A 20,071-nucleotide genomic window follows, 5' to 3' on the forward strand; every position below is an offset into this window, starting at 1 on the left:
TGAATCTTTCCCCACATGTGCCTGATATGAACAAGAACAACTAGGAAAAGTGTTACACTTTCCTGTATCAGGTTGTTTGTCAGGATTAGCAGCAGTTTTGCATGAATTGCTGTCGTGAGGTCTTTTTTTTTTCCTGGTATCAGAGGTATTCTTGCTCAGAGGAAGGCGTACCTCGTACCTATTAACTGGCTTTATTGTTGCAGCTGAGACTTGATCTATGACTATGAAAGATTTGTGTAAACAGTGTAAGTTGAGTAAGTAAATGCAGTAAATGTAGCTCTTGCACTTCTGTCTCTCAGTCTTTCTCCAAGAGAACATGACTAACATGCAGCATCCTCTCCAGCTGTTTGTGTGTGTGTGTGCGTGGCTACACTAAACCAAGGGCCTTTAATCTCTCATAAACCTGGCTTCAACACTCATTTTTCCACCCCTCCATCCATTATGCTGCAGAAAATCATTTCTGACTGAAGACGCATTAAAATCAATAGGCATTTGATTGCCCCAGCTCCTGGCGTTTCATAATATTTCGACGCTGCTCCCTCTGTCTTCTTTCAGAGGTGTGCTAACACGTGGCTCGTCCTTGTGTGGATAAGAATGCAATTCATGCTCCCAAGACTCAATTCTCCACGGCCCTGTGTCTTTAGAAGTCCTATTCAGGCGAGCCAGCACATGTCAGGCTGCCTCAGTGCTACAGTGCTGGAACAGACCCTGAAAGAAAAGCAGGGCAGATATAGATGTATTAGCCTTCAATACAGTGTTGTTGACTTCTCTATTATTTGCCTTTAGCTTCACCCTTTTCTTCTTGCTCCCGCTTGAATTTCTTTTTCTCTCAGTGTGTTCCTGCACAACACTATCACCACACAGCGCACAGACAGATATGCACAGTTCTTTTCATTGTGTTGTTCATGAGAGATATGAACCTGGGATTCTGTTTGACATGGGTGGGTGCTTCACAACAGATGTATTATAATTCAGTTTCAGTGATTTCTTGGTGAATAATGGGATGGTGAAAATCAAATAGTGCTGATGGACTCCTTCAGTGCCAGTGCAAACTCTTAGTTCTATGTAATAGATTACTTGTGGAGCAGCAGGTTTCCATTAGTCCTTGTATGAATACTGTGAGTGAAGTCAAGAAAACAATGATGTTTTACTCTGTGTCTCCAAAGACAAAACCATTACCAGACACTGAAAAAGGACAGAATGATTTCACTGTAATTCTTTATTCTAAATGTGATTAAGACCAGTTTTCATCAAATTACATTGATTGAATTTTGCTCATAAGTTCCCCTCATGAGGCCTGAACACATTGTGCAGCAGTAAACACAGTGTCCATACTGAAACTGACTCCTACTTATCTTTTATCTATGAGTCTGATAACCAGAGTGCTCAGCTGGTTATCTGTGATATGATAATGAATAATGGGTCCAACTGATTTGCAAGGGCAGCACACAGGTGACAGGTGTGTATACACATGTATACTCCCTCTCATTATCGCCTGTAATGGGGCCATGAATAGTTGAGTAGAGCGAAGATGTATCTTTAGAATGACAAACATGCTCTCTTAAACCTGAAATCATACACACTCACACACACACACACACACATGCAGGCAGGGATTCATGGCTGAATACAGGAGGAGGAGCAGAGGAACACTTTGGTTGAAATGTTGATCATAATCTGGATTTTTTAAACACATGTAAACAATAATCCACCACACATATAATTGTCAGCACCACTTAAACAACATTTGATTAATCTAAATTCCAAATTATTAGCAGGCTCTAACCCTGTCCTTCCTTCTTGTAGGTCTGCCCAAGATGCTGGTGATCAGGAACTACTTCGGCGTACCGAGCCCCACTGCTGGACCAGCGCTCAGCATCCAGACGGGTGACATCATCGAATTAATCTGCGCTGACCTTCACAGCCCGTGGTGGCAGGTCAGAGGTCACACACTATCTCTTCATCACATATTTTATGGGACAAACAAATAGGCCTGCTGTATTTAAAGCTCTCCTCCACTGTCAATCCATCTCATCCTGACCTCCTGCTCTAGAACAGGGTTACAATGATATCTTTGTCTTTATACTGTAACTGAGTTGGACATTATATCTTTGACTTCCAGTAGTAGGTTGTGATTTGAACAGTTCTCACTAACAAGCTGCATGTGAATATGAACGTCTTAATAACCTGTATACACCCACAGACTGCTCTACACAGCTCACCACTTGTTATAAGGAAAAGTAAAACTCCCACACACTGGAAATGTTTGTTTAATGCAGCCAATAATAATTCTTAAAAAATGATGCATTGTTGTGTAATAGTCTCTAACTGTGCATGTGAGAGGATGAAAGTCATCATAATAGTTATAATAAGATTTTTACCAGAGGCCTGAAAAGGGCACTGCATTGGCACGAACCTCTGTTGTGTTGTAAACAGATATGTAATGAGGAAACCAACAAATCTCACAATACTTAATACAGAACAGATAAAATAGATAAAAAATTCAATTAACCCAGTGTAAAAGCTTAACCGGAGGCAGCTCCAGCCCCACACTCAGCAAACATTCAATATCCATCTCCTTTGTAGCCAGCAGACCATAATCATTTCTGTTCTGGGGGTGCGTGACAAATAGAATCGATCACTGTAATTTCATTTCATTCAGCAGCAGCCATCTGTTCACTCTGTCAATGTTCGAGGCTATAATCATTATCACACTTTTAGCAAGGATGCAGCAGAAAGCTCAGCTCTCCCCCAGCTCTGAGGCAGCAATGACGTGATGGCTGACCACCACAGAACCACCAACGTGGGCTTCAAATAGACTCATGTCTCTGAGATCGTGTCTGGAAACACTACTCCCCATCCCTCGTTCACTGTTTCCTGTGATATAACACTTGTTCTCAGTGTGAGACATCAAAGGCATCTCTGATCTCCTAATTAACTCCAAGAACCCTTACAGTGTGATCCTCTGCCCATGAGCTGGTCTGAGCAGAAGGAAACATAATCTACTGAAAGCGTCCACTCTGCTTTTCAGTGTATTTCTATTTATGTGAATTTATTTTTATCATTTATTCATACTTCCTTATGCTCTGCTCGTCTGTATAACTCATATGGAGCAGACTTGATCAGACTCAGGTCCTGAGTCCTATATTAAGGGGTCACTGTCTGGAGCTGATGTAGAGATTGCAGGTTACATGTAGTTTCCAGTTCTGAGCTGTGCAGGTGCAGAAAATAACAAACTTTCAAAATATTTAAATAATAATAATAATAATAAGAATAATAATACTCAGCAGCATTTAGGAGCTGTAACACCAGTAAAGCAAATAGTTGAAATGAAATTCCAATGCAGTGTCAGGCTGTGTTTATTCCCCCTCAACATTATTAATTACAAACCAGAAACAATAATTTTACATGGATGTTAAAACACCTTTATAACCAAGTCACCTCTGAGCACAAACTGTTAGGATGCACAAAACTCTCAGTCATTTCTGAGCCATTATTTCTTTCCAGCTGTTGAATCCATGACTGACTTATTGTCCCAGATAAATCAAATATTTTGTCAGTCCACACAACAAAAACAGCATCATCAACCCACAGCCTCAGTCAGAGAGAGATTACTACACTATGGCCTCCAGAAAACCCCTATTTATATGGACTGAGTCTGCCCAGTGTTGATAAATCAATGCGCTGAGCTTAAAGAGTCATCACCATGGGAGGAATAAGGAACTCATCCTCTTTCTCTCTTCCTGCCAGCCATTATTTCAACAATGGTTAACTAGGGCTGTAAATTTGCACTGCTCTGTGTTGCAAGCTAATTGTTCCTGAATTATGGAGACAGAGTCAGCCAGATGCACATAACGCAATTATCTCTCTGTGGTTTCAGGGCAAAATCCTGTCGACGAAAGAGGTTGGCTTCTTTCCAAGCGATGCCGTGAAGCCCTGCCCATGTGTAAGCAGCTTTTCCTTCTACGCCTTTGCTACATTAGCACCTGTAGTAGCAGCTAGTACTGGGCTACATGTATTTACAAGCAGTTTGGTGACGTAGAAGTGGTTGGGGATTTCTGATCATCTTACCTGGCAGGAGAAAAAAAAAAAACTGCCTGTGGGTTTTTATGTTGCCAGCACAAGGAACTCGGCTGATCTTGTGAGATAAAGCTGGTTCACACTCAAATTCACTTTATCAATAAGAAGCAAGGAACAAAAGCATATCTTATGAGGAACAAGGAACACAATGCAGAAGAGAACTGGTGCATTTCTCCTCTGCTCCTTTATATAGCCTCTCCCCACCTCTGGCTTGTCATGTTCCATTTGATAAAATGAAATTCAGACTCTGTCCAGCTGCTTCAGGAATATGAGGTGTCCAATAGAAAACAGACTGTAATCACCACGTCTACAGTGCTGTACAGATATAAGATCAGATAAGAAGAGTAGTTAGCTGCTTTATTGAGGCTTTAAAAGCACCTGTTCTATAGAAGAGCAAAACATCAGCTTGCATTGCAGAACTGGCGCCAAGAACAGTGTTTTACTGCAGTGGTGTACACAAGTCACACAGATGGTAGATTGGTGATAATAACTTGAAAATAACAAATGACATAAACAATCTCACACGTTCGCTTTTACTGTTTGTTCCAGGTGCCGAAGCCGGTCGATTACTCCTCTCAACCCTGGTACATTCACCACACTGCCTCCTCCAACAAAATGATTTGTCCTTTAAAATACGTAGCTGTACTCTAACCTGGAAGTATCTATCACATGGATTTTATATCAGCAGTGTGAAGACAGACAGTCACTACAGTCATGTTCAGTCATGAGTTTTCAGGTGCTCAGGTTCCTTTCTCTTCTCTTCTCCTTTCTTCTTTAATGTTTCTCTTTGTCTACTGGGTCGAAGGTTTGCGGGGCCCATGGAGAGGCTCCAGGCGGAGGCAGAGCTCATCAACAGGGTCAACAGCACTTACCTGGTACGCCATCGCAGCAGAGAGTACACAGAGTACGCCATCAGCATAAAGTAAGTCTCTGTTTTATCCTGGAATCCACATGTTGCCTCTGCTTACAACAAACCTCCATCAACATGGAGTAAAATGACTTGATGATGAAAATAACTCATGTGTGCTCATACATAATGACAACCTTTAGTTAATGTAAATGAAATGATCAAAATGTAATTCTGCAGTTAAAACAAAAACAGACATTTTGGATGTGAAAATGAATCCATGTCTTCATGTTCAGCTCTCCCTCCTTTACATGACAATTTTTCTGTCTCCTGGATTCATCAGGTGTTTCATCCAAACCACAGTACTGACCAGATGTAACTCCCACACACACTGCTCAGTCTGACTGACCCATTTATAGTTCTTGTGCAGAATGATGTGCTTTTCCTCTGAGGCTGAGCCTGTGGCTAACCACAGTGATGTGTGTGAAACTGACCAAACCAGACTCTAATCACAGAGTGGATTCTCAGTGAAGATGTGTGCGTTCATTAAGGTCTGACCTCAGAACCCACAGAAACTATCTCAGCAGTTTATAATTAGAGGCATACAGCCATTGTAATTTCAGTAATGAGGAATTAACAAAGCATATTTCAGAACCTCGGGGTGTTGGTGACCTACCAGTGTTTGTAACGTATCTCAGTGCTCAAGATAAATGAAACGGTGTCAGCGTAAATGCAGGTGGTGAAAAGACACCAGTCTTTTTGTGGAGGCTCTGAGCTGGAACACTTTCCCTCCATAGGGAGCGAACAAGCTCCTGTGAGCAATGGAAACGCTCCTTTAAACTTCATTTAACTTTTTTTAGCATCCTTTTTTCCTCTCAGAAAGAACTGCTTTCAGTACCTTCAAGTTCCCTCTGTGCCGAAGTCTTAATTGCTTGCATACACACAGACGTGGAGCTCTGAGCAGAGCAGAGGACGACTGTAAGACTGTTCAGGGTTATTAAAACCTCCCCATGAAAGAGAGACGCTGAGTAGAAAGAGAAGTCTCTGTAGCTGTGGGAACAACATTTAAAAAGTATTACTCACAAATGGAAATGCCCTCTAGCACATTGGCTGTTTCTCTCAGCAGAGCAGGCAGAGGAGTTTTGATGATTGTGTCCAAATAGCCAAGAGACCACAGATCTAAACAAACGGAGCTGTGGTGCTTTAACGTCATGTATCCTCAAACTGGAGCCAGCTTCCTGGGCGGCTCTGGCCACACACAGATCTGACTCTTTAATCTTTAAAGCTCACACTCTCTAAATTTTAAAATCTAGAAATAAGTTTCTGGAATAAATATTTAAATTTGTCACTGTGAACTTTTTCTGTATTAAACCAGACCAGGATCTTTCCTTGAACCTGAACCAGGAGCTGTGAGAGTCTAAACAGAACCAGAAAACTGTTTCATAAAGCTGTGGAGACTGTGCTGTACTGATCAACATATTTACAACTTATTAAATATGTAAATGAGCAGTTTCCATAATGTGCTCCAGTCACGATTATGTTTCCATGAAAACATATTTTTCTCCTGCAAAAATAATTTGTAGGAGACAGGGTTCCTCCACAAGTCCTGCTCTTCTCCTAATAACCAAGACCTGACCCAGGACCAGACTCAGGCTTGGTGTCCGAATCGTATTCATTATAAGTGGGTTGGGTAGAGCCTGCAGAGGGAGAGTGAGAGCTTTGAAGTGAAAAGTTTAATGACATGTATTCCAGCTCTTTTTGAATGTATCTTCTCAGTAATTGGAGGTGCATCATGCTGTCCCCTGTTTGTTCTCTCTCTCTGTTTGGGTCAACCACGTCTAATTATCCTCAGGTCGCTTTTTTATTAAAAAAAATAAAAATAAAAAGGACATACTAGATTTGTGCAGCCTCTGACCACAGCTTTCACTCATCCAGCCCCAGACCTCCACAAGCCAACCTGTTAATACAAACACTGGTGTGGGGGCCGGGTGTGGGGGGCACCCATCATTCACGTCACAAACCTTTGGGGCCCTATGCATTACACAGCCTGCCGTGCTCTCCACAGGGGCCAGGGGCCGTCCACCGATCGATGGCGGTGATCAGGGAGGGAAATTACACTCATAACTTATTCAATGTCTCACAGGTACAACAACGACGTGAAGCACATAAAGATCCTGACCAAGGAGGGCTGCTTCTACATCGCAGAGAACAAGAAGTTCAGGAGCATATTAGTGAGTCTTTTCAGCCTGTTTTAGTTTTCAAATTCCACCACTGCAATTCATAAATAAATCATCGTGTTCGCTTAATGAAGTGTCAGAACCTGAATTTTATTTCAGCCGTGTGCACAAAAATAGCCATGATTAGAGAGATGTGTTTATACTGGCCTGAGGGCGTCAGCATTATAGATAAGTCCAGTGCATATTGGAAAGGTTCACCAGTCTCATTTATGCCAGGACTGTATTTTCTCTATCTCAGATTAGCTACAAACATGTTTTTGAGTGTAATATATGAATAGCAGCAGGTGTCAAAACAGTATTTTTATTACATTTATTTTCAAATGCATTTTATAGACTCTGATGAAAAGCTCTGAACTCTGTATTAACTCAGAGCTATAGGAAGCTTCCACAAAATGTTATAATGCTCCAGGTGATTTATTTTGAAATAGCTTCAGACAGTGTTTTTTACAGAAAGCAAGGCACTATGATAATGATAAGATTCAGACTCTTCATGTTGTGACAGTGACATCTGTAACATCTGTACCATTCACACATTTGTCACAAGAGCTGAAAACATATTTATAAACATGTCATGTTTTATTTTACAAACTGATTCTCAAGTTAAATGTGACGTGATGTGTGTTTGTGTGTGTGTCCAGGAGCTGATCGAGTATTACAAGCACCACTCCCTGAGAGAAGGTTTTCGGAGTCTGGACACCACGCTGCAGTTTCCTTACCGAGAACCAGAGAACGCTGCCATGCACCGCCTCAACCGGTCGGGAGGAAACAGTGAGTAAACCTGAAGAATTTCTAAGAATAGAAACGATCGAGCACTAAGACAACAAACACTTTTATCCTGTTGCAAATGAGAATGCAAATGCTGGCGATGTGAAAATGATTGACAAGTGTTTTCTAAATGCGTGCCCGCTAACATCATCCATTTCTTCAAATGAAAGACTTTTACAACCATTTTGATATTCTGATGTTCTTATGTCCTTCATGACAGCTTCTTCCTCCTGCAACAATCAGTTAGAATGATTCTTTTTGTCCCTTGGTTGGTTCTTGTAACACTTCTCGGATTAGGTTAGTTTCTCAGGTTAGGAGACTTGTGGCAGATTAAAGGTCCCCTGCAGAGTTTCTGACCACTAGAAGCGCTGTGGAGCCATGTTTTAATGAGCGGGTCCCAATACAGAAACATAAACAACAGACTTCAGACAATACCCATTTAAGACAAAGTCCCATTATTATCATTTGGCCACAACAAGGCTGCAATTCATTTTTATTTTCATTATCAAATAATCAGATATATATTTATTTATTGATTAAGTGATTTCACCAACTGTTTCAAACCCAGAGATGTTTCGTTAACTGTTACAGAGAAAATCAGCAGATCTCAAATGATTAACTGATTACCAGAATAGTTCCGTTAGACTTCTGTTGATCGACTAATCGTGGACCTCAGACTTCTGACACAATATTCATCACTAATCAGCTTCAGTGCTGTGTGATTGACCTACGTTGCTGATCTTTCACTCAACGGTTTTTGTTTGAAACCTGTAACGTGCTCTGCTCATTCCTCCAGCCGCCTTTTCTGTTTGTTGTCTGTCATTTTTCCAGCTCTCACTCTGCTTTAATCCACTGGGGAGCTCTTTAAAGGCTAGGCAGAGACTATTTGTTGTTAAAAACGGTTCAGTCTACTCTGATGATAATTGTTTTTGACTCAACTGTCAAATGGAGTTTGGAGAATCCACTGAGCATGTTATTAGATTTGATAAGACTCTCTGGACGTTTACTGAGGATCAGATTAATCTGAGTTTCAGGGGAGTGATATGATCTGGTAGAATGAAAGAACCAAAGTCAGGACCATTTATAATCGGAATTATTGTCTTTTACTACTGTGCTTAAGATAAAACATTGTCGCAGCTGCATAAGTGATTGAAAAGCTAGAAAAAGACATAAATACGAGTAAAGACAAGATAAAAACAAGATAATGCTATAAGAAATATACACATAAGAACAGTATAAACATGACAATGTAATAAAAAATATTAACAGAAGAGAAATATACACAGGACTTTATACATAGAGACAGAAAATGAACTAAATACAGATATTGCACATTTTGAAATGGAATTGCACACAATGAATGACTGATAGCAGCTCTTTTTATTTTATCAATATCCTTTTGGAAATAGTGCCTGTTACACCCCACCCTTGGGCGGCCTTATGGGGTGCACATCACTCCACCATTGACCCAAATGACCCATAGAAAACACCTTAAGAACAACCAAATCCATAGGATGTATTAACGTAAAGACAAAGCAAAACAACCAAGACTAAAATCAAGACTACAAGAGACACCAAGTCAAAACACAATAGCAACACAAAAGTAAACCACAAACTGAGAAGCAGCAAGTCCAGCAGTCCCACGCTAGAAGCCTCTGCTTTTGATGTTGGCACAGGAGGTTTTAAAGCCTTCATTGCAACCAGGTGCAGCTACAGAGAAGACAGGAGAGGAGAGGGGTCAACAGAGCACCACAAACACATACAGCCATAACAGTGCTTTAGTAATTTATATACACCTTCACTTGAGGATATGTCATACTCTAAGTGATGGACACTGGTTGATTTAAAACTGATTATTGAACCATCAGTCCATTTTCTACCTGAAGTTCACTTTCTTCAAATTTGGTTCAAGAATCAACTGATTAGATTTCTGTGTTAAAGGTTATTGTGAGCTCACAAAACAAAACTCGAATCGGACTGGTTGGTGGAGGCATCCAACCGTGAGGTGGTGATTTACCTGTAGAAGAATGAGCTGTTTGTTTGGTTATGAACAAACTTGGCAATACCTCAAGACAAAGCAGCTGTTGTCACCAACACTTTGTGAGCAGCAGACCTGCACTGGAACGAAGCACACTGATTATTTATGCATGCAGCTGCTGTTCCTTCTTAACTCTGCGACTTTGTCAGGCATTACACTTCCTAACCTGACTCCTCTCAACATTCAGGTGTTAGCAGTGTTATTTATCAGGCCTGAATGAGGGAGAACACAACATCCAGTCAGAACTATTCCCTTTCTGAGTAGGATGTGTAACTTTGAACTTAGATTTTAATGAGATGATGTTTGGGTTTGAAGTGAAGCAACAGATAACACAGCAGAGTATTGTCAAACTGCCAGCTCAGGAGTGAATGTAGACATTTCTGTGACTAAACTGTAGTTTTTCTAGCGTCATTTAGGGATGAAAGAGTTTGGTTTTTTTAAAAGCTAAAAAGTTTATTTTGAGGAAAAGATATTCAGCATTAAGTAACTTTTATCTGTTGTTTTACTGGCTTGGCTGATAATGTCATGTGGGAACGAGTTTGAGAGGTTTAAAGACCCACACTTGATCGTCTGCCACCTCCAGAACTGAAGCAGGAAAGAGCTGTTTGCATTGTAAAACATCCACACACGCTCAATGTTTCAAGCAATGCCAGAGGAGAAGGTATTAAACCCAGTGTGTGAGCCAGGCAAAGCAACACTGCCCATCAGTTGGTTAATGGAAAATGCATGACTTATCACAATCAGTGGCAGAATGAGGTTTCATCTGAACCTTGTAAGCCTCTGCGTGCGATGGAAAAAAAAAAGTCCTGCTGACGATCACATTCCAGGCAGGAGAAATGTGAACAGATTGTACAGAGCTGTTTGGTTGTTCAAGAGGAGGCCTGTTGTTCAAACTCTGCTGCACAACACAAGTCGAGACAGCTCCAATCCAAATCTGTTTTGTTCCGGTGTGGTCCTGTGTCTTGTAGGCCGCCTCCTCCTGGTGTGCAGACTTCATTTTCTCTTTCACTTTTAAATGACTCTTTTGTTTTGATTTCTGTCCTCCTCGAGCACTGCTGGAAGACTGCTAATTAATGTTTGGGCTTTGTTTTTTTTTTTTTATTTCATGGACAGTTTTGCAGAAGGCAACTGTTTGATTGATTGTTTTTAACCAATATCCTAAATACAATAGCAACAAAACCATAAATGAATGTCTCCATGGAGCAGTTGCACCTAGCAGTATGTGTGAGACTCTGAGTTGTTGATTGGATTTAAACTCTCTTGTGAAAACGTGTGTGTGTGTGTGTGTGTGTACTCTCTCTCAGTCTCCTGTATTAGTGAACCAGCTCACATTGTGTATTCTGGTGTGGTCCACAAATCAGATTCTGCAAAAATGAAGCATGTAAAATGCAGCTGGTGTTTTGGTGGCTGTTTGAAGTGGAGGGTGATCCCTCTTCATATTGCTCATACCTAGACACCATTAGGGGTTGCTGAGCTGTCTCTCAGTGCGCTGATTAGTATTCATTTTAAAAACCACTGGAGCTCTGCTCTCCTTACAGCATATCAATAACCAAGGCCTGTTAACTTGCCAGCAGTATTGTTGGGAGCGGCACATTTTTCATAAAGTTTGGGGCATTTATCTGCCTTTGTGGGGATTAGATTTTCTATTCCCAGTGGCTGAGATAAAGGCTCCTGTTCAGAGGTGGGTCTAGGAGCCTTTGAATGAGGTGCTGGCCTGGGGCAGAGTTTTAAATTGTTTTAAATTGTTAAATGGGTAAAATTTAAAGAACTGGTTCTTGGCAATAATAAACTGGACTATTAATAACTATAGTGTTTTTATAATCAATAAATGATATTTTGATTGCCTCCATGGTTTGTAGACAGTCTGTAGAGTGTCTGTGATTGATTTGCCGACAAGAAATGTCCACGGTCATTTCATACAGCAGCCAGAGTTAACCACCCTCATTTATTACATCTGTCTGTGTAATGTATTTTGGTGCAGATAGACAGTGTAGTACATTAATTCCTACGTCATGTTTCCATCTGTTTCGTTTGCCCCAGTTAAACTTTTCTGCACAGACTCATTGGCATCCATTAAACCAACTGTTTTTATTGAATTTCCACTGTAAAGTCTGTTTCTACTTTAGTAACACTGCTACTGAGCAAAACCTTTGTAGCATCAGCATTTTCACCCGACTGTACTTGAGCCATATTTGCTCTGTTGACATTCCAAAATAACCAGTGGACTCAGATTTATCCACAGAGAATAAGGTACTAATACTGTCAGGGTTAGAGGTTCTCTTCCCGAGAGCAAGGCACTAACTCTGCCAACTCGCCCCTCCCTCAGGAATTGGATCAATGCCTGTGGCTTCTTTCTGACTCTGCCAGTAGAAATACTGGAAGACAGATAGAAATACAAATGCAGTGTGCCTGAGGTGGGTTATTTCTCAAGCTGTTTGAGAGGTAAAAGCACAGTTACTCTTTCTAAAGTAGACAAATCTGCACTGTTGATGTTGTGAGCTTCAGAAAAAACATCATATAAAAGCAATTAGGACACCATAGGAGAGTAGTGTGATGGCAGAATATGAAGTAAGGCAACATCACTAACGTCTGATCAGTGAGTCTGTCTGAGGAAACTCATGAGTTGTGGCTGTACTACAGCTGGATGATTGTCTTTATGAATATGCAAACAGATGTCGATTCCCTGTGCTGTAATTGTGAGTACACTACATGTTTGTCCCAATTAAATGCACAAGTGAAGATGTCGCCCTCCATTAATGATGCACATTGTTTTGACCTGTAATTCAGCTTCCAGCAGGTTTTATGAAAATGAGACAAATGTTGGATATGTTTGAAATCTTTCAATTAGAGCAGCACTCCACCTCTGCAGTGTATTTTGTAAATATATAATAACAAGGTTTTGTAGCTTTTTGTGTTTAAATTACCAACTGACTCAAAGTCCGAGCTTTGCTGTAGTTTTTGTTAGACATAAATTTCATTGAAACCGGACATCTGATCCGTCATGTTTGAGTTAAAAAAAAAAGATTTCTATTTAGCGTGCCCTCATCAGGCTATAGTATTAATGAACCACTGAACATCAGTGGAGGAGCTGCTGCCAGAGCTCCTCCTTTGCCTGTCATCCTTTTTCTGTTCTTTACCAAACTGCGACTGTCTTCTGAGCTGGAATTTTTAAAAACCTGTTTTATTTTTTCTCCTTTGCTTCTCTCTCCTCCTACCATCCCCCCATCCCTGGCCTCCCCTCTCACATCTCTCCGCTCCTTGCCTGGCCTGCCCTGCCATAGCCCCATTGCTCTGCGGCCTCTCTTTTGTAACTCCTGCAGGCTACAGCTTTGTACCTCCTTCCTCTGCTCCCTTCTGGTCAGGTACAGGTATCGCTTCTCTCTCTGCCTGTTCTCCAACACTGGGTTTCTTTCTCTCTTTCCTTTCATGTCGAAAGCTGCTTAGCATGCTGGCTGCAGCTCAGTGCATTCACATCATCACCTAAATCTCTGCCTTTACATCTGCCATCGAGCTTTCCATAGCACCATCTCTCTTCTTCCACAGTTTTTGTACATACATGTCATCCTGTGTGGAGAATAGGGACTGTTTATTTTAATAATGCATGTATATCAGTTTCTGTGTATAATTTTGCATGTAAAAGTCAGTGTGTGAGGCAGACACTGCTTAGAAAAAAGTGGTGTTTGAGATGTTTTCAGAGGCATTTGTGGCTGAGTTGTGTGTGTGTGCTTGTGTGTGTCTGTCTGTCAAAGTAAAGGTGGACGTGTTCAAATACACAGAGCTCCTCGACACTAGATATTCTATCCCCACGGTCAGGTTGTAGAGGTCTGACATTCCATTTCCACCTGTCAGCTTAGCCCCGTCCGACCCACCAGTCAGTGTTTGTAGGAGGAGGAAAGCCGGCAGGGTGGGATGGAGCAGTGGTAACTAGCTAACCTGCTCCACATCTGTCTAGTCGCACACACACACAGCTGTCAGAACACTGTGGTCGGACTATCTCAACCAAAGTTATGAACTACCCACCTGTCCCTGTAGCTGCTGGTGTATACACACATCTTTCTAGCATCACAAGCATTAGTCCCAAAAATAGAATATAGTGAACCTCACTGTCTTCATATCTGAGAATTTACATTGTGGGAATGAGACCTTGAATCTAAAACTGTTAACTAACCTCCTCTGTTATAGAACAGAGAATGAGGCTACGAGCCACCTCCATATCTGTGTGTATGTACATACTGAATGTGAGAAAGTGTTGATGCTGAAACTGAGGCTTTTAAACTCATGAACCTAAACTATGTGTACTTCCCCTGTCTCCCTCTCCAGTGTTTACTCCCAAAGTGATCGGTGTGGCGATAGCCAGGTATGACTTCAGCTCACGTGACACCCGGGAGCTCTCGCTGCAGGAGGGCGACGTGGTGAAGATCTACACAAAGTCAGGAGCCAACGGCTGGTGGAGAGGCGAGGTCAACGGCAGGGTGAGTAAAACACAGCCTCTGATCACCAAATTGTAATGGGAAAGAAAAATATGTGTTGAGAAGTTTCAGAACTTTGATTAGTTGTGTCTGTTCTCTCTCATAAATCCAGTTTTAGCACTAAAAACAGGCTTTTTGAAGAGGAAAGATTTGGCAGATATTTCAGATTTAGTCTGTTTTTGTCAGGTACACCATTCCAACATCTCCACATCCTCACTTGGAAGAGTTCATTTGCTGCTCTTGTATGACTTAAATGCAGAAATGTTCTGGTCCGGAACCAAGAGTGCTCTGTAATCAGGCGTGCAGCTCTGAGAGGATCCTGGTTCTAAATGCAGGGAAACTAACTCCCACTCAGATGCATTGCATTTCAGCTTGGCGGAGACTTTGTGTGTTTGTGTTTGTGTGTGTGTGCTGCAGCCCTCAGTGATGCGTCTGTTCTGTGAGTGTGTTTCGTGAACAGCTGTGGTAAATGAGGAAGCTTTTCTCTTTTACTAAGCCTGATGTGTGTGTTGATGCTGCTCTGGAGAAAACTAAACACTGTGTAGAGTCTGTGGAGTGCTGTTTGAGTCTCTTTAGAGCCTTCAACCAGGAGAAACAACCGGTATGACTGACTGGAAAAACAACTGGCTTTTCAAGAGCACGTGTCGAGGGTTATAACGTCAGTTAAATGAAATACCAGGATCCTGTTGACTCATGAAATGTGGTCGAATCAAAAGATAAAGGACTATGCAGCCATACTAATGTTATTTGTTTGACTGCTCTTTTTTAAAAACATTTTTATAGTAATGCTGCAGGAGGCAATGTAGGATATTTGCCTCTAATATATGTGTTTTCATATTTTATTAAATTATATAGCCTGGCTCAGTCAGTCCGACTTATTCCCATCTCTTCCCTCTCAGGTGGGCTGGTTTCCATCCACATACGTAGAGGAGGGTGAGGAGTGAACAGTCCTCCACTGGAATTAGACTAAGATAAAAGAAGAGCAGCAGCAGTGGAAAAAGCAAACTGAGCACATAACAGTGACAAACAGAATGAGCGTGTGCTTGCTCCAGTGTTACGGCTTCGCCCTCCTCCACGGAGCCCTGCTGCCTACAACCATCCCAGAGGCCTTTGGGAGAGAAAAGGGCTGCGGTACGCTACCGATGCAAAGATCCCCAATCGTTTCTGGTCGGCTCTGTGAGGCTAAGTGACTCCACCAACTACCAGCTTGCCTGTCAGCGGGACTCAAGCCCTCGCCAGATGCCCCCTTGCTCCCTCCCCAACTTCATCCGTCCATCCATAATTCACCCTTCACTCCCCCCCGCCTCTCTCTGAGCCAGCCAGCCACAGCCCCTAACTCCCACCTGTTTCTACTTGCCAAGTCGGCCGTCGTCAATCTGTCAAAGGTAGATAATCAAATGCCACTCTTCCATTCATGTGTTCATCCATCCTCCACCCCTCCCCCTGTGGAAATAGAGTCATCTGAAAAAGACCCACAAGTTTTTTTATCCTTTCATCCCCTCCTCACTCTGAAGGGATCTCAGTCAGTTTTGACCTTGTCTGCGTGTTTGTTCCACTAATGCAGGTGGTTATTGATGACTTGATGACCCAGATTCACACATCCACACCACCCACCTCTCCTCCCCTTCAGATTATGATCACCACACACACACACACACACACTCTTACAGGAGATGTAAGAGAAGGATGGCGTCTGATAGCATCGCTGCACAGTGCCAGCAATTGATCGCTGTTGTTCCTATTTTCCTCCCACCTCCTACATTCTTTATCTGCAGCCCAGCCTCTCATGTTTTTAGTTGTCTTGGCCGTTAGCGATCCTCTGCTCTTATCAGTGGCAGCTCTGTCAACAGAAGCCCATTCGCTGAGGGTTTATCTTAGTGGAGGTATTAGTGTCGGGGAACAAGCCACCTGTCCCAGTAACATGAAACAGAAGAAAAGAAGAGCAGATGAGACACAAACAAACTTTATTCCTCTTTTTGTCTCTTTTTCCTCCATTATCTATCTTGCTTTCTTTGCTTTTTCAGCATTACTTGATTGTTTTTTCAGTTTCATCGTCTGCAGATATGATGGATATGATTCTCACAGAGCTGATCAATACCGCACTGTGAGAGGATATATACCCAGAGTCATACCTTTGCAACATTTTCACCAGATAATGAATCAAACATATTTTAACATTGTCCTCCTGGGGGTTAGTGGAGACTTAGTGTCTCTGCTTTAACTGCTATTTCAGTGATTTTTTCTCACAAGAAAAACAATTTTGGCAGAAACACTGAACACAGCAATTTGGAAGATTTGTTTTGGCAAGAAAAACATCACATTTTGAAAGGTATTTCAGTATCAACACTTCAATCCAAAAGCACTGATCAGTTTTCAGAAACTTTTTTATATCTTCCAGCCAACTGTCCTCCCTTTCACCCCACACTCCACCCTCACCCCCCACATACATTATGCACACTGTCTCCTTAATCCACAGTGAAAGAGGATTTTCCTACATTTGAGGGAGTAAAGATCTTTACAGGAAAACATGCTGCACAACACACTCATAATCTTAACACACACCAATATACAGCCACAGACAGGATAAGACAGCAGAGTACATAGATCCAAAAGAGTGATGAAATTATGTCTGGAGGTGCGACTGAAAACTCCCCAGCAGTTGGCTCAGTGCAGCGATGTTTTCATCTCAGCCATGGAGAGTTTCTTTGCTGTGAAACAAACCACACTCCTTTGTTTCAAACGTGTACTTACTGATTATTTTATTTAATTCATGGTTGGTGATTTCTGATCACTCAGTGGTCAGAGGGCAGTGGTTACCTGGGACAGGTCACTCATCATCATACTCACAGACCTTTCTGTGAAGATGGTCCAAACACTACTTTGAGCTCGTCCTGTGATTTCTTCAGTTTGAATTTTTATTTGGCTGCATTTCCTCTGCTCCTCCTCAAACACACTCACACACCTACACACAACAAATCATCCATCTCTATGTAATGATTTAAAATGAAATGTACATAAAATACAATGATATCTGTCACTGAAACACACACTGGGGGCTTTTACTAAGAGGAAGTGTCTCCTCGTTTATCACTATAGTGAAAACATGAAGTTTCAAACATCATTAGAGTATTCAGTTGAAGTTTAAATATGACCAAAGTCTTCATGTGATGAACTAGGAGACCCTGCCTCTGCCTCAGCACATTGTTTCCTTTCAAGCCATCATCCTCCTCCTCTGTCATGTCTTCACTGGGTATTGTGCCAGAAATATATTTTGTGAATCTCAGTAAGGATTTATTGTAAAGATGTGCTTTTGTATGGACTTAATGGAGCCATTATGTTTGAAAAAAAAAATATTAATAACCCCCTGCCAGACCTGCCACTGCTTTATAATCTATATGACAAAAATGGTTTTGTTCTCAGTCTTATTGTTTAACCACTGGACTGAGGAAATGTGTCAGAAAGGGTCACGTTAATGTATTTTTGCATTGTGACACATCCCTTTTATATTTTTTGTTCCATCAACAATGTCATTAAGTGACCACTAGATGGAAGCATCCTAAACACATCTCCTTCTCTCCCAGCAGTCACCTTCAACTCACCAAAGTTTGGAGATGACATCATCTGATTAGGAGGTGAACAATATGTGTGAGGAGGCAGTTAGTAGACAAGTCCAGAGTATCCACAAAATTCAGGCTCATCTTAAAGAGTCCTGTTTAAATTGCAGGTGGATGAAAAAATATTTGAAATTATTTGTAAAATTATTTATAGTCACCACAGACCTGTCCTGACTTTCTGATATTCTAGAAACTTCATGTCCAGTAGGAACCCTCCCCTCCTGTAGTCTCTGAACAGTCAATTGAATTTGTAACATCTTTAGCAAATCTCAGAGTGAGCTGTGGTGCGGCAGTGGCACAAATGCGATCCAGCACCAGCCTCTCTCCCGTCCTGGGAGAACCGGAGAGGCAGAGTAGGCTTCTCTAATCGCAGACTCTGGTAATCCACTCCCGCACTCCCTCCTCCGCCCAGATGAACTCTGACAGGAGGGCCATTTACAACTGCAGGCCTTCCTCCCCTCAGAGTAAGCCTCCAGATTTTTTGCGTGCAGGAGGGACGGGAGGAAGGCTCAAGGGTATCTGTGATCTAATCATTACACCATCTCCTCACCTCAGCGACCCGGCTGCATCCATCTCTCTGTCAGCTCCCCTCTCTCTCGCTCTACCTCACTGTGTCACTTCCTTTCCCTCTGTCTCTCTCTTTACTGCTCTTTTTCCCCATCCATCTTTCCTCCAATCTCTGTCTTCTCGGTTTCTCTCTGTATTCTGTCCCTCATGCCGATGCTCTGTAGGTTGTAACAGCCGCTGCCGTATGTTGGCGGGAGGAGAATAGAAGATTCAGTATTATCAGGAGAGGAGGGAGAGAGGCGGTCTGACTCTCTATAAACAACCACAGCAAAATGAGGACTGGTTTAATTTTACCACAAATTAATAGACTGAGAGAAACGACGCCAATTAGAGAATGAATCAGAACCCGTTCTCTCCACTGTTATCTCCTCACATACTCCGTGTGCAGATTACTACATGGCCCGTATGCACAGGCACACACCATGTACGTGGGGAGAGGCATGTTGACAGGATTCAGGGCTGGGCAAGTCTTAGCCCAGCAGGGGTTTTAGAATATGCTTTCCTTAACCAACACGTGAGAACAGATCAGTACCAACCTGAGCAGAAACATAAAAGTCACACATTCATGAAAAAAAAAAAAACTGTAATACTTGTTTCTTTCTGTGCTGAAAAATCCATTATATCCTAAATCATCACCCTCCAGTCATTTATTTTACATCCACGCTGTTTGCCCACGTTCCTTTCTCCCAGTGAAGCCAAAGATGTTGCTGTACTAACTGTACAACTCAATGTTATGTCTCATAACCACGGTACCGACCGTTGTGGCCTAACTCTAAAACAGTGCAATCCTGACTGTGTAGCATTACCGTGTATTGTTGCTGTATCATACTGTAAAATATGTACATAGCACATAATAAAGATACATATTGCTTCTTCTAATGCATTGTTGTTTCATGTCATGAATTCATACAAATTTATAGTCTGAGTCAGTGTCTGTGGTGGTGATAAATATAACTAAACACATTTACTCAAGTATTTATTCTGTTTTCCTGCTTAAAATTGATTTCACTACAATTCAGAAGCTACTTTACAGATTATAGACCAGACATGTTTTAAAACATCAAAATACTCTTTAATACTTCAGCAGATGAATTTGGAAACAAACTTTGCACAGTGAAGGTCAAACATCCAAGTCAAGAAACAAAACAGCAAAGCAAAACAGGAAGGAGGCAGCTTTCCTATATTATTGTTTACTGCTGTTGTAATTCAAGGCTCTTCTGAACAAGTGAGCTCCACCAAAACTGAGCTGACAGCAACAGCAACAAAACTCTCTGTGAAATAACATAACATGAACCATGCATAGAATCAGCATAAATGTATTTTTGAATCAGTGAGAGAGGCCTATACAATATAAAGAATAGTTTACATTAGGATTTTGAATGATAAGTTAATAAATGGACAAAACAAATTCAGAATGATGAATAAGTTGGTGAGTATTTTAGATGTCATATTCA

At 41.6% G+C, this 20,071-nt stretch overlaps 1 protein-coding gene across 1 annotated transcript in view; it reads left to right on the top strand.

The window, feature by feature from the left end:
• Positions 1–19,496, top strand: part of LOC108898231 (guanine nucleotide exchange factor VAV3) — an 80,970-nt gene extending 61,474 nt beyond the window's left edge. Inside the window, 8 exon segments of the mRNA XM_018698144.2 lie at positions 1,807–1,937; positions 3,881–3,946; positions 4,630–4,664; positions 4,886–5,002; positions 7,071–7,158; positions 7,803–7,932; positions 14,288–14,439; positions 15,336–19,496. Of these exon segments, the coding sequence (XP_018553660.2) occupies positions 1,807–1,937; positions 3,881–3,946; positions 4,630–4,664; positions 4,886–5,002; positions 7,071–7,158; positions 7,803–7,932; positions 14,288–14,439; positions 15,336–15,380 (764 nt within the window). The 3' untranslated portion in view covers positions 15,381–19,496.
• The last annotated feature ends 575 nt before the right edge of the window (positions 19,497–20,071 follow it).

This window comes from Lates calcarifer, linkage group LG24, assembly GCF_001640805.2.
Source record: "Lates calcarifer isolate ASB-BC8 linkage group LG24, TLL_Latcal_v3, whole genome shotgun sequence".
NCBI lineage: Eukaryota > Metazoa > Chordata > Actinopteri > Centropomidae > Lates > Lates calcarifer.